We start from the raw sequence: 12279 nt of genomic DNA, 5'->3' as shown, positions 1-12279 counted from the left end.
ACACGAAGCTTTGGAGGTGGACAAAGGACACACAGGGGGCAGCTGGGTACCCGAGCCCAGCGGTGGCACCGCCAGTTGTCACCCTGCGGAGAGGCAGAGGAGCAGGGCCAAATACCAAAGGGACAAAGGACAAAGGACAAAGGTAGCGAGGGGAGGGGTGGCGATTCCAGGCGAGGCTGCCTCTGAGCAGGCGGGGTCCCCCAGCCAGGTTGGCGTAGACACGGGGTCCTTGTGCCCCTGCTGGGGGGCCAGTGCAGGTGCAGCTGTGTCTGAGATGGTGGGCGGAAGGTGATGCCGCAGTCACATTTGCTTGGTTGGCTGCTACCAGGGCCTTTGCTGGCTGGGAGGGGCCTGGCGCTGCTTCCGCTTAGTCCTGGTCCCAGCAGGGTCTGTGGGGCTCAGCAGGCCTTCCTTAGAGCACAAGTGGTGGGGGCTAAGGATAGGCCCCTCCCTGGATTCCCATCCCACCCTGCAGCGGCAGGCGGGCGGCCCTCCATGCAGAGGCTGGAGCAGCGTTGAGAGCTGAGGGCGCCCAGCCCCCGTCGGAAGTCAGAAAAGCAGAAGTGCCACACTGCTGCCCTCCAGAGCTCGTGGGCGTGGGAACCTGCGGCCCGCTCAGCTTTCACAGAAACCAGCCCGGGGGCAGGGCGAGGACGGGCCCACTGCAGGTACAGAGACCGAGGCCTCTGCTGGCTGCGGCCCACACGAGAACCGCGTCCGACACCTGCTCCGTTCTCTCCTGCTTTCAGTCCAGAAGCTTGTGCCCCGACCCGAGAGTGCCCGTCCCCTCCAGCTGTTAGGTCTGGCGTCTCACGCTCCCCCGCGTCGTAAGTTCATACTGAGTTGCGGCCCCTCACCTTGGCGGCACACCCGAGCAGCCCTGGAACCACTCAGCCCAGGCCCCGCCCAAATCTCAGAGGGCTGAGACCCCAAGGACTCGAGGCCCAACCCCTGCAGTGACCCCTGGGTCCCCTGGTGGATGTGCAGCTCTGGGCTCAGCCCCCAGTGCCAACAGAGGCCCCTCCTCTGCCCTGGAGAAGGGGCATCCGTCATATAGACAGGTTGAGGCACAGATCAACAGTTGCTTCCGGCTTTCGCTCCTCCACCCAGCTGGCGGCACAGATCAGGCAGAGAGTCCACAGGGAGGCTGTGTCCCCTCGCCAGCCCTCTAGCCACGTCTGGGCCCCAGAAGATCGGATTTCCCTTTGCACCTGCTCTGGTCCCAACTCTTCCTGTGAAGGTTTTGGGGACAAGGGCTGAGCACAAAGGGGGACGGCTGGGGTGATGAATGTGGCTGATTTGTTTGGGTAACACCCCTCCTGCCCAGTGCCTCTGAGAAGGGTGAGGGTGTGGTTGAGGGAGGAGGACCCCACTGAGGATCCGCTGTGGTCTTCCCCTCCTCTCTTTGGGGGATGGGAGGCCCAGCAGGAGGCCTGAGAACCTATTTTGGAGCCAGAGCAGGCAGGAGCCCTGTGGGTTTGCTCAGTCCCTGTATTATGGGGCTGGAGCCCACTGAGAAGTGCCAGTTAGGGGGTTCCGGCCTCTGACCCCTATGGTCGCCCCCCATCCCTATCTCGCTGCAGGGCTGTGCTAAGGGGCAGGGTTCCCACACCTGTCCTCTCCCCTCCCCCAGCCAGCTGGCCCAGAGTTTCTGGCCACTCTGGAATTTTCGGCAGCTCTTCCTGTTTCCTGGGCCTGGTGTGGTCTTTCTTGGTGACCTGTGTGTGTGTGTGTGTATCCCTGGTTTCAGGGTGGGGAGAGTGTGATGTGTCATACATGTGACAAGGATGAGGCCTCCAGGCCTCTGGGTTTCCCTCCCGCTCTCCACCCTTGACCAGTCCAGGGGTTGAGGTCAAGGTAATACTATTTTTTTTTTTTTAAGATTTATTTATTTATTTGAAAGGCAGAGTTTACAGAGTAGGAGAGGGAGAGGCAGAGAGAGGGATCTTCCATCCACGGATTCACTCCCCCAATGAAGGCAACAACTGGAGCTGGGCTGGTCCAAAGCCAGGAGTCAGGAGCTTCTTCCTGGTCTCCCATGTGGGTGCAGGGGCCCAAGCACTTGGGCCATCCTCTGGTGCATTTCCCAGATACATTAGCAGGAAGCTGGATTGGAAGTGGAGCAGCCAGGACTCAAACCAGCACCCATATGGGATGTGGGCACTGCAGGCAGAGGTGTAACCTACACAGTGCCAGCCTTAATACTAAAGCTTTTGAAGGCACAGTGGGGCGTGGACCCCAGCCTTGCTCTAAATGGCGTCTCAGTGCCATGTGTCCCACATCCCAAATTCATACCACACATTGTCCTGAGCCCACGTGGGTGCAGGAGAGACGAGGCCTGGGGAGGTGGGGGAGGGCAGAAGGATTAGGGAAATGGAAGAAGAGACCCAGTGTGGGGGTAGTCGTCAGGGCCTGAACTGGCAGGAAGCAAGGCAGTCCCTGCAGGAGAGGCTGCAGGCAGGGGGCCCACAGGTGCTGCCTGGCCCTTGGGACTGGGAGGAAACACCTTTTGAGAGGGGGGAGGGAAGACAAGATGGGCCCCCCAGCTGTCACTTCTCATGTAGGGCACCTTCGTGGGGGGAGGGGCAGGCATCAGCTTCTGGGTCCCTGGAGAGCAGGACAGGGGCACAGCATTGTTGCACACCTCTGGCTGTGCGGGGGAGGGTGCATGTGTCTTGGAGACTAAGTCTGGAGGAGCGAGAGCTGGGCGGTTGGGGGGCAGTCAGCGGAGTGGCCGCAGGCCCTCTCGTCCTCCACGTGCTGCCCAGACTCCTTCCTCTTTGGGAGCCCCCCCAGCCGACAAACTTCCTCTTTCCCAGCACATCCTCCTGCGCCCTGGGAGAGCTGACAGCCACCTATTGTCCTGTTTCCGCCCCAGGAGCCGTTCCAGGGCAGCCCGGGCCCAGCTCGCAGCTGCCCCTGGGCCCCGCTCCACCCCGGGCAGCCTCCCCCTCCCCAATCCGAGGCTCAGGTGGGACCTGTGTCTGTGCAGCTCTGGGCCCCAGTGTCTGTAATCAGAGCCCTGAGTAGGGCAGCCAAGGGGAGTCCTAGAAGCTTCCCTCCTCCCGCCCCCACTCCACCCCACCCCCGCTGAGGCCCCTTCACCACACGCCCTGCTCAGGCAGCACTTCCGCAGCCCCACAGGAAATGGGCTGGAGACGCAGCCATCCGCCATCTCGAGGCGACTTCTTGTTTCCCTGTTGCCCTGTGCCAGCCCTGGGGTTGTACCCCCTTGGCTCCACCCCCGAAACCTTCCCAGGGTCCAGGCCCAGCAGCTCAGAGAGGACAGGATGGTGGACGTAATTGCCAGACTGACCAGGAGGCAGAGTCGGGCCGTGCGGGCACAGGTAGGGGACCCTGGCAGGAGGGGGTGCGCTTGGCCTCTGCTGGGGTGACAGGATGCTCCCACGGGTCTCCATCCTCCCGTTAGGGGCCTGGTGCGCTGGGGCTTGGAGCTGGAGTCTCGTGGAGTTGGGGCTCCTCCCTTCTCAGCTCTTCCCTTCTCAGAGGCCCTGTGCGTCCGAGGAGGGTGGCAGAGACAGGATGCTGATGGGAGCTCGGCTCGGGACAAGGGTGTCGGGCTGCCACCTGCTAGTGGCCAGGAGAGGGGACGGGAGGCAAGGGGAACACCAGTGTAAGCCAGCACGGGAGGCTGCAGTGGCGAGAACCCAGGACCCTCATGGCTCTGGCCTCCAGCCCCAGGTACGGAGGCCACTTCCTCTCTCCCACTCGGTGCCGCTGTGTCTCCGGGGTCCCAGCCAAGAGCCCGTGGTGCTGCAGCCAAGAGTCTGGGTGATGTGGCTGCATGGGCCCCTTCTGGGTCTGCGCACATTGGAGATGCTGGGGAGGCCCTGCAGTGACCTTTGAAGATGGGAGGAGGACCTGGCCCCAGGAGGCTCTGCAAGGACAGGAAAGCCCCTCTGTCTTAGCACCAGCTGGGCTCTGTGGAAAGTTCTAGCGTTTAAAGGGCCTGGGGACCCTGCTGTTTAGGTCCCCACCCCCCTGCCACAGAAGTGTGCTCTGCCTTCTTGGATGAGGGCCCCTTACGTCCTCCCAAAAGACCCCCGCCGTGCCCCGAATCTCCCATAGACACTGGGGGTCTCTCTGTGATCTCTGCTGGTAGGCCAGGCTGGCACCCGTGGACTGAGAGTCAAGGCCAGAGGCCGACCAGGTAGAATCCCCTGCTCTGCGAGCCTGGCCTCTTGGTTGGCCCACCCACCTCCAGGGCCCTTCCCTACCCCAGGGATAGGCGAGGTCTCGGCCTCAGCAGGTCCAGCTCGGGTGGTTAGAAGGGTGTCTGGTTCATCCACCTTCCTCCTCCCACTGCCTCCGTCCTGTTTTCTCAGGAAGTTCTTGCTCAAAGCTCATGCAGGTCTCACCGGTACTGTCAGATGTGTGTGTGTGTGTGTGTGTGTGTCGCTGCAGGCTGGCGGGGGATGGACCATGGATTCAAGCAGTGAGCGCTCTGACCGCTCTGCTGTGTGCTGTGGCACATGGGTGCACCTGCTGGCAAGTGAATGGTGTCGGTTCCATCATCCTGGCTCTTGTCCTCAAGACACATCTGTGTTTGGGGGCAGACAGGTGGGCAGCGAATTGACCCCCAGGGCAGAATGCCTCTGAGCTCTTCCAGAGCCACAGACAGGTGCCAGCAGGTCTGACCCCTCTCCAGAGGGCTTTGGGAGCTGGGTGCCGGCAGAGGAGGCAGATGCCGATAGGCAGGGGGTGAGAGAAAGGAATTGCGGGTGGGGGGGCGACGGAGCAAAGGCACGGAGGTAGAAGACGTCCTCTGGGGTGCGGACAGGTGAGCAGCCTGGTGTGGTTGGGATGCAGGTTTCCACATGAGGGCTGGGGCCGGGGGGGGGGGCAGGAGTGGGGTGGGGGGTCCTGCCTCGATTGCACAGGTGCCGTGGTGGGGGGTGGTAGGAACCGATCGCATCCCAGCTTTCCTGTCCCCTACATTCCTGAGGAGTAGCCGCCTCTCAGAAAGTGCGACAGCCCCTCCTCTGACATCTGCTGCCCTGCTGAGCAGTGAGCGCCACTGACGTGCTACACCCTTCATTTTTTTTTAATTTATTTGAAAGTCAGAGAAAAAGGGAGAGACAGAGAGGAGGGAAGAGATCTTCCACCCCTGGTTCAGTCCCCAGATGGCCACAATGGCCGGCGCTGGGCCAGACCAAAGCCAGGAGCCAGGAGCTCCATCCAGGTCTCCCACGTGGCTGGCAGGGGCCCAAGCACTTGGGCCATCTTCCACTGCTTTTCCAGGTCATTAGCAGAGAGCTGGATCGGAAGTGGAGCAGCCAGAATTCTAACTGGCACCCATATGGGCTGCTGGCATCACAGGCGGTGGCATTACCTGCTATGCCACGACACTGGCCCCCACTGCCACCGTTTACACGTGTGTACACTCAGGGCCAAGCCTTCCAGGAGAGGGATCTGTATCCATTGTTCACTGCTGCATCCCCAGTGCCTGGAACCGTGCCTGGCAGAGAGTGGGCAAATGAATCTTTTTTTTTTTTTTTAAAGATTATTTATTTATTTGAAAGGCAGAGTTACAGAGAGGCAGAGAGAGAGAGAGAGGTCTTCCATCCACTGGTTCACTCCCCAAATGAACATTCACTCCGCAACGGCCAATGCTAGGCCAATTCAAAGCCAGGAGCCAGGAACCTCCTCCTTTTCTCCCATGTGGGTACAGGGACCCCAGGACTCGGGCCATGTTCTACTGCTTTCCCAGGCCCTAGCAGAGAGCTGGATCAGAAGTAGAGCAGCCAGGACTCCAACCAGTGCCCATATGGGATGCCGGCGCTGCAAGCAGCAGTTTTACCCACAGCACTGGCCCTGCAAATGAATCAATCTGGGTGAATAAAGGCATTTTAGGCACCTGCCAAAGGCCCCAGCGAGGCCGCCTGAAGCCCAGTCATGCCTCATGCCTTCCTTCTCAAAGGTGTCACTGTCAGCAGATGAATTTCTAAGATTAAAGAGCCAATTTATTGGACAACATTTTGAAGCTGCAAAAGAAGTTTGGAGAAACAAAAGCAAATGTGACACTGCTCAGAGAGGCCCCGTGTCAGCATTTTGGAAGGGTGTCAAAAGCACAAAATTGGAACTATGCTAAGTTTACCGTTTTAAAATCTGCTTTTCCCTGTAGCGTTTGCATTCAAGGAAACAGCCTCGCTCCCCTCGTGCTGTTCCACTGCCTGGCAGTCGATAAGGCGGTTATCTGTCCCTCTGGTGGGCTGCGGCGCCGGCTGGGTGTCGCGGGCGCACTGCGGAAATCTCAGGAAAAGTCTTGAACTTGGCACCTCGGCTGAGTCCCGAGGAAGGAACGGGAGCCAGCGTGGGGAGAAGGGGGTGGGCTGGGCCAAGGGCAGAGTCTGGGGTGGGGAGGGGCCTCGCCTTTCTCTGCGCCTCCATACCCCAGCCCCTCTTGTCTGGAATACATTCTAACACCTGCAAGCCCCTTGTTGGGAAGTTCCAACCCCAAAGCCAGAGGCAGAACCGATTCCAGCCGCAGAGCTTTCTGTGCAGGGCGGGGAGGAGGGGTCCGAGCGCCCAGTAGGGCTGCACAATGCAGCAGGACCCTGAACTGGGGCAGCGAGCCGGGGCCCAGGCCGGCCTCTGAACTTGCTTCCCTGAGAGCCCAGTTACACATATTTTATTACCGAAGTTGCCCCACCCATCCGCGCACTAAGTACTTCACAAAGCACTGAAGAACATTTCCTCATTCTTCTCTACGATTTCCGGAATGGGCAGAGCGGGTCGTTTACACCTCGGGGAAACTGAGGCAGAGAGGGGGTGTGGCTTTCTGAACGCCAGCCGGGGGGGGGGGGGCAGGTGGCCGAGCTGGACTGCGGGACGCCGAAGCCCGGCTCAAAGTCCTGTCCCTCCTCCTCCAGGCGGACGCCCCTGCGGAGCCCGTGTACGCGAATGTGGAGAGGCAGCCCCGGGCCCCCTCCCCCGGCCCCGCGGCGGCCGCCGGCCCCGGCCAGGTGTGGGAGACTCACAGGGACGCGGACACCGGGCGCCCCTACTACTACAACCCGGACACGGGCGTGACCACCTGGGAGTCGCCCTTCGAGGCTGCCGAGGGCGCCGCCAGCCCCGCCACCTCCCGGGCCTCGGTGGACAGCCGCGAGAGCCTCGAGACCGAGTGGGACCAGTACTGGGATGAGGAGAGCCGCCGCGTGTTCTTCTACAACCCACTGACGGGCGAGACAGCCTGGGAGGACGAGAACGAACCGGAGGACGAGGCGGAGATGCAGCCCTGCCTGAGCCCCGGCAGCCCCAGGAGCCAGCGGGTGAGGGCGGGGCTTCCTCAGACACGCCCCCTGCTCGCCAGGGCGAGGTGGCGAGGGGCGGGGTCGGGTGGGCGGGGGCTTCCTCAGACACGCCCCTGCTCGCCAGGGCGAGGGGCGGGGGGGTGGGCGGGGCTTTCCTCGGACACGCCCCCTGCTCGCCGGGGCGAGATGGCTAGGGGGCGGGGGCGGGGGCGGGGGTGGGCGGGGCTCTTCTCGCCAGGGCGAGTTGGCGGGGTCATGGGTGGTCGGGGCTGCCTCTGACCCGCCTCCTGCTCCGCAGAGCCCAGTGGACCCAAGGGCTAGGGGACGGGCCAGGAGGCAGCACAGGCGCTGAGAGCCTCTGACTCCATCTTCTGTTCCTGCAGCCCCCCACCCCGGAGGCGGACTACCCGGAGGAGGACTACTCACCCCTGGGCTCCTTTGATGAGCCCAGCCCCACCTCTCCCTTGACCACACCCCCTGGCTGGTCTTGTCACATCAGCCAGGACAAACAGACGCTGTACACCAACCACTTCACCCAAGAGCAGGTAGGGGCAGTGGCAGGTGGACCCCGACAGCCATGACCTTGCTCCCCTGTCTTTCCTCACAGCACCTGCCCTTCATTCTGTAACTGCAGCTCCCCACTGAACTCCAGGCCAGGCTAAAGCAGAGCCACGGGCACCCGTCCCTCCAAATGTGGGGGGCTATCTTGGATTCTGATAGGGGGGAACCTTTTCTTCCCCTCTCATGAGCTGGGCTGGGGACCCTGACCGTCCCTGTCCCCACAGTGGGTGAGGCTGGAGGACCAACACGGGAAGCCCTACTTCTACAACCCCGACGACTGCTCGGTTCGATGGGAGCTGCCCCAGGTAACCAGCAGGGCCAGGGAGACCCTGGGGAGAGGGGAGGAGGTCATCTGTGACAGCGTCTTTCTCCCAGGTCCAGGTCCCCGTCCCCGCCCCTCAGAGCACCTGCAACTCCAGCCAGGGCAGCGACCTCCCAGCCCAGTCCAGCCCCCCAGAGGAGAAGGTAAGGGAGGAGCATGGAGACCTTGGGGGCGTGGAGATCTCGGGGTGGGGGAGATCTGCCTGGGCCCCAGGGTCGGGTGATGTTGGGAGGTGGGAAGCAACCTCTCCCACCCCTGCCTCATCACCCCACCGTGCCCACCAGCGGGGTGGCTGGGCTGCGGAAGAAGAGAGGACTCAGTGGAGCTGCGGGCCCGCCCAGCCCGCCCAGCCCCTGGGAGCCACCGCTGCTCTGCCCATGTGTGGCTCACCCCCCTTCACCCCTCCCCGCTTCTCCCTCTTAGATCAAGACCCTGGACAAGGCAGGCGTGCTCCATCGCACCAAGACGGTGGACAAGGGAAAGCGGCTCCGGTGAGAGTCCGGCTACACCCCGGCCGGGGCAGGGCAGCCTCTGTGACCCTGGTGAACGGGCAGGGCCAGGCTCGGCTTCCTCCCCCCAGCAACTTCATGAGGTGTCCTGGGAGGAAAGGGAGGCACCCAGAGAGAAATGACACGCCCGAGGGCCCTTGGCGACCACCCTTGGTGCCCCAGGCTGTGCCCTCCTGGAGTGAGAGGGGGACCCCAAGCTGCCCACCTGCTCTTCCCACCCAACCTAGGAAGAAGCACTGGAGCGCCTCCTGGACCGTGCTGGAGGGCGGGGTCCTGACCTTCTTCAAGGACTCTAAGACCTCGGTGACAGGAGGCCTGGTGAGGCCCTCGGGCCCCTTGTCTGATCTGGCTTGGGAAAGGCCAGGCTGCGGAGAGAACAGGAGCATCCAGGGGGCTGGGCCAGTAAGGGGGGTGTAGATTGCAGATTCGCCCCCAGATGAGCAGTGCCAGGCACCCTGGGGGCAGGGAGCAGGCCCTGCGGGTGGGCGGCTCAAGGCTGGAGGGCAGGGGAGGCTGGGGCCTGGCACTCCTCTTCGCGGGGAGAGGCTATGTTCCTTTCTCCCGTGCTCCCCCGTGCGGCAGCGCCAGGACCTCTGGTCTCCAGGACCAGCTTTCCCAGAGCTAGTGTCCCGCCACCCAGTGACCTCATCCGGTGCCCTGAGCCGGGGGAGGGCTGGTGGGGCAGAGCCAGGGCAGGAAGCAGGCCCATCTGAGCTCAGGGGTCCCTAACCTTGCTCCCCCGTTCCCCCTTCCCCCTCAGAGGCAGCCGGCCAAGCTCTCCACCCCTGAGTACACGGTGGAGCTGAAGGGAGCCTCTCTCTCCTGGGCCCCCAAAGACAAATCCAGCAAGAAAAATGTGCTGGAGGTGAGTGGGGGGCAGGGGAGGGCCTGGGGCTCTCACTGTGGGCAAGCCCCACGAAGGGCGACCTGGAGGAGCTGGGGCAGGAAGCCTCAGGGCCCAAGGCCAAAGCTGCCCCTGACCTGGAGAGCTGTCCACGGTGTTTCTAGCGTCAAGGATTTTGCAGTTCCTTCTCCAGGAGCTGAGTTCATGGTTCCCTGCCTGACGATGGTGAGAGGGAGAGGTCCCTGGGAGCTGACGCTGTCACGCCCTCCTGTCCCCGGCTGCTGCCCTCACCAGCTGGTTTGGAAACCTCTGCTCCCACTGGGTCCCCAGTGAATAAACCAGGACAGTGGATGAGCTGGCCGGGGTCCCCCCAGCAGCAAGAGGGAGAAGGCCAGGCTGGGGGCCTCTCAGTGCCCCACCCGTCACTGTCTCCATCTGTCTTAGCACTAAACTACTTTTGTCCCCATCTAAAGCCCCATGCTTTGAGGCAGATCACAACCAAAACACACATGGTGAAGTGAACCCCACCGAAAAGCCAGGATCACACAAAGTTTGGGAGGGGTTGGGGCACGTGATATGGCGGTCAAGACAGAGCTTGGGACTCCAGCATTCCATGTTGGGGTGCCTGGGTTCAAGGCCCAGCTCCCCTTCTGAATCTAGGTCCTGCTAATGTGCACCCTGGGAGGCAGCAGGTGATGACCCAAGCTCTTGGGTCCCTGCCAACCACATGGGAGACCCGGATGGAGTTCCTGGCTCCTGACTCCAGACTTCAGCCTGGCTCAGCCCCAGCTGTTGCAGGCATTCGGGGAGTGAACCAGCGGATGGAAGACCTGCGTGTGTGTCTGTCTGTCTGTTTCTCTCCCTGCCTTGCCTTTTATAAAAATTACAAAACAAAAGCAAGGTCGGGATGGGGCCAAGGTGGAGAGGAATTAGGGGCAGAGGATGAACAGGTGCTCCGGTGGTGACTGGGGAGACAGCCCAGTTCTCCTGGTTGCTATGGTAAAGAGAAAAGGGCTGTCCCGTTGTGCGTCTCTCATTGTTAAGAAGAACAGGGAAAAGCCTTCTGACTTGGAGGGAACCGTCTCTCCCTAACCCTTAGTTCTTGAGGAAGTGTCGAGTGGGTAGCCCCACCAATGTGGGTCCGGGTGGACGAGGCCAGTGCCCAGGCTCGGGATGGCGGGCTGCAGGAGAAACCCCCCATGCTGGAGGCTGAAGGCGGTGCCCTGTGTCTCAGCTGGGCAGAGTCGGTCCCACCAGGAGCCGGGTGTGTTTCTGACTCACCAGGCCTCATTCCGTTCTAGAACCAGAGCAGGGCTGGGAAACCGGTTTTACCTCCTCAGCGACTCTGATCCTTAAGTCTGGAGTCTTCACCAGGCGGGGCAACGTAGAGTTCTGAGATCAACTGGCAATGTCTGCCCTGAGGTCCCATTGGGCGGGGGCCTCTCCTCTGTCTCTGACAGGGTTCTCTACGAAGCCTGCCTCTGATGGCTCAGGCAGGCCTTTCGGAACCATCTTCCCTGGCAAGGACTGGAGGGCGGCAGTGCCCCGGGAGCTGCCAGTCCCATATGGAATCAGGGAATTCCCTGCACTCAGGGCAGCCGGGAAGGACGCCAGCATTGTCCTCAAGAGACAGCCTCCGGTTCTCTACGTGGGATGGCTTAGTGGGGCCCGAGGAGGCGACTGCAGAGCCACAGCAAACGGGAGGTATGGCCACCAGGGAGCAGCCAGTGTGGCAGGTGCAGCCCACAGCGCGCCAGCCCGTGCTTCCAACACGCTGAGCAGCCGGGAGCCACTGCCGCGCAGCTCTGCAGCCTTGCGCCCTGGCTGAGGTGCTGTCAGCCAGTCCCTGGGGAAGCAGCCCCCAGGGCTCCTGTCCGTGCACCCCACGGCTGTGCTGGCTGCCTGCTGAGAGCTCTCCAACCTTCGCAGGACAGGGCGTGGGCTGGAGCAAGGCATTGCTTTCTTTCTGCTTTTTATTTTCATTTTGTATCAAAGGCAGAGAGACACAGAGACAGACAGACAGAACTTCTATCTGCTGGTTCAGGTGCACACGACAGCCAGGCCCCCACTAGGCTGCATCCAGGAGCCAACAACTCCAGCTACGTCTCCCAGGGTAGAGGCAGGGAGCCAAGTACTTGAGTTACCATCTGCTGCCTTCGCAGGCATATTAGCAGGAAGCTGGGTCAGAAACAGAGCTGGGACTTTTTTTTTTTTTTTTAAGATTTATTTATGTATTTGAAACAGTTACAGAGATGAGGAGAGACAGAGAGACAGATCTTCCATTCTCTGGTTCACTTCCCAGATGGCCACAATGGCGGGGGCTGGACCAGGCCAAAGCCAGGAGCTAGGAGCTTCATCCAGGTCCCCCATGTGGATGCAGGGGCCCAAGCTCTTGGGGCCATCGTCCACTGCGTTCCCAGGCCATTAGCAGGGAACTGGATTGGAACTGGAGCAGCCGGGACTTGAACCGGCCCCCATGTGGAATACTGGCATTGCAGGTGGTGTTTTTACCTGCTACGCCACCGCTCTGGCCCCTGGAGCCAGGGCTCGAACCCTGGCACTCCGATATGGGATGCAGGCATCCCAAGCAGCATTTTAACCTCTGCCAAAGACACACCCTTTCTTCCTTCCCCCTCCTTAGTTTTAAGCAATTTAAATAGTTTTCAAGCATAGCTTTAAAGACAGCAGCCCTCTCTGGTCCTAGGAGTCGTTGCCCGCTGTCTGAGGCCGTGTCCGGGTCTCTGTGTCCCACTGCCCTCAAGGGCA

General features: G+C 61.6%; 1 protein-coding gene across 8 annotated transcripts in view; it reads left to right on the top strand.

Annotated features, from left to right (window-relative positions):
* Positions 1 to 12279, top strand: part of ARHGAP27 (Rho GTPase activating protein 27) — a 31727-nt gene that overhangs the window by 14988 nt on the left and 4460 nt on the right. For 6 of the 8 annotated variants that reach the window (XM_051825762.2, XM_008271592.4, XM_051825759.2 and 3 more), the window contains 7 exons: positions 6894 to 7295; positions 7661 to 7822; positions 8063 to 8143; positions 8214 to 8303; positions 8584 to 8651; positions 8897 to 8987; positions 9430 to 9534. In XM_051825762.2, the coding sequence (XP_051681722.1) occupies positions 6894 to 7295; positions 7661 to 7822; positions 8063 to 8143; positions 8214 to 8303; positions 8584 to 8651; positions 8897 to 8987; positions 9430 to 9534 (999 nt within the window). Of the gene's footprint in view, positions 1 to 3122; positions 3348 to 6893; positions 7296 to 7660; positions 7823 to 8062; positions 8144 to 8213; positions 8304 to 8583; positions 8652 to 8896; positions 8988 to 9429; positions 9535 to 12279 lie in introns of those variants that run through there. The other 2 variants (XM_051825764.2, XM_070060597.1) reach the window with 1 other exon arrangement.

The sequence above is a fragment of the Oryctolagus cuniculus genome, chromosome 17 (assembly GCF_964237555.1).
Source record: "Oryctolagus cuniculus chromosome 17, mOryCun1.1, whole genome shotgun sequence".
Taxonomy (NCBI): Eukaryota; Metazoa; Chordata; class Mammalia; order Lagomorpha; family Leporidae; genus Oryctolagus; species Oryctolagus cuniculus.
The sequence above is the reverse complement of the archived record's forward strand: the minus strand, read 5'-3'. Positions and strand labels throughout refer to the sequence as shown.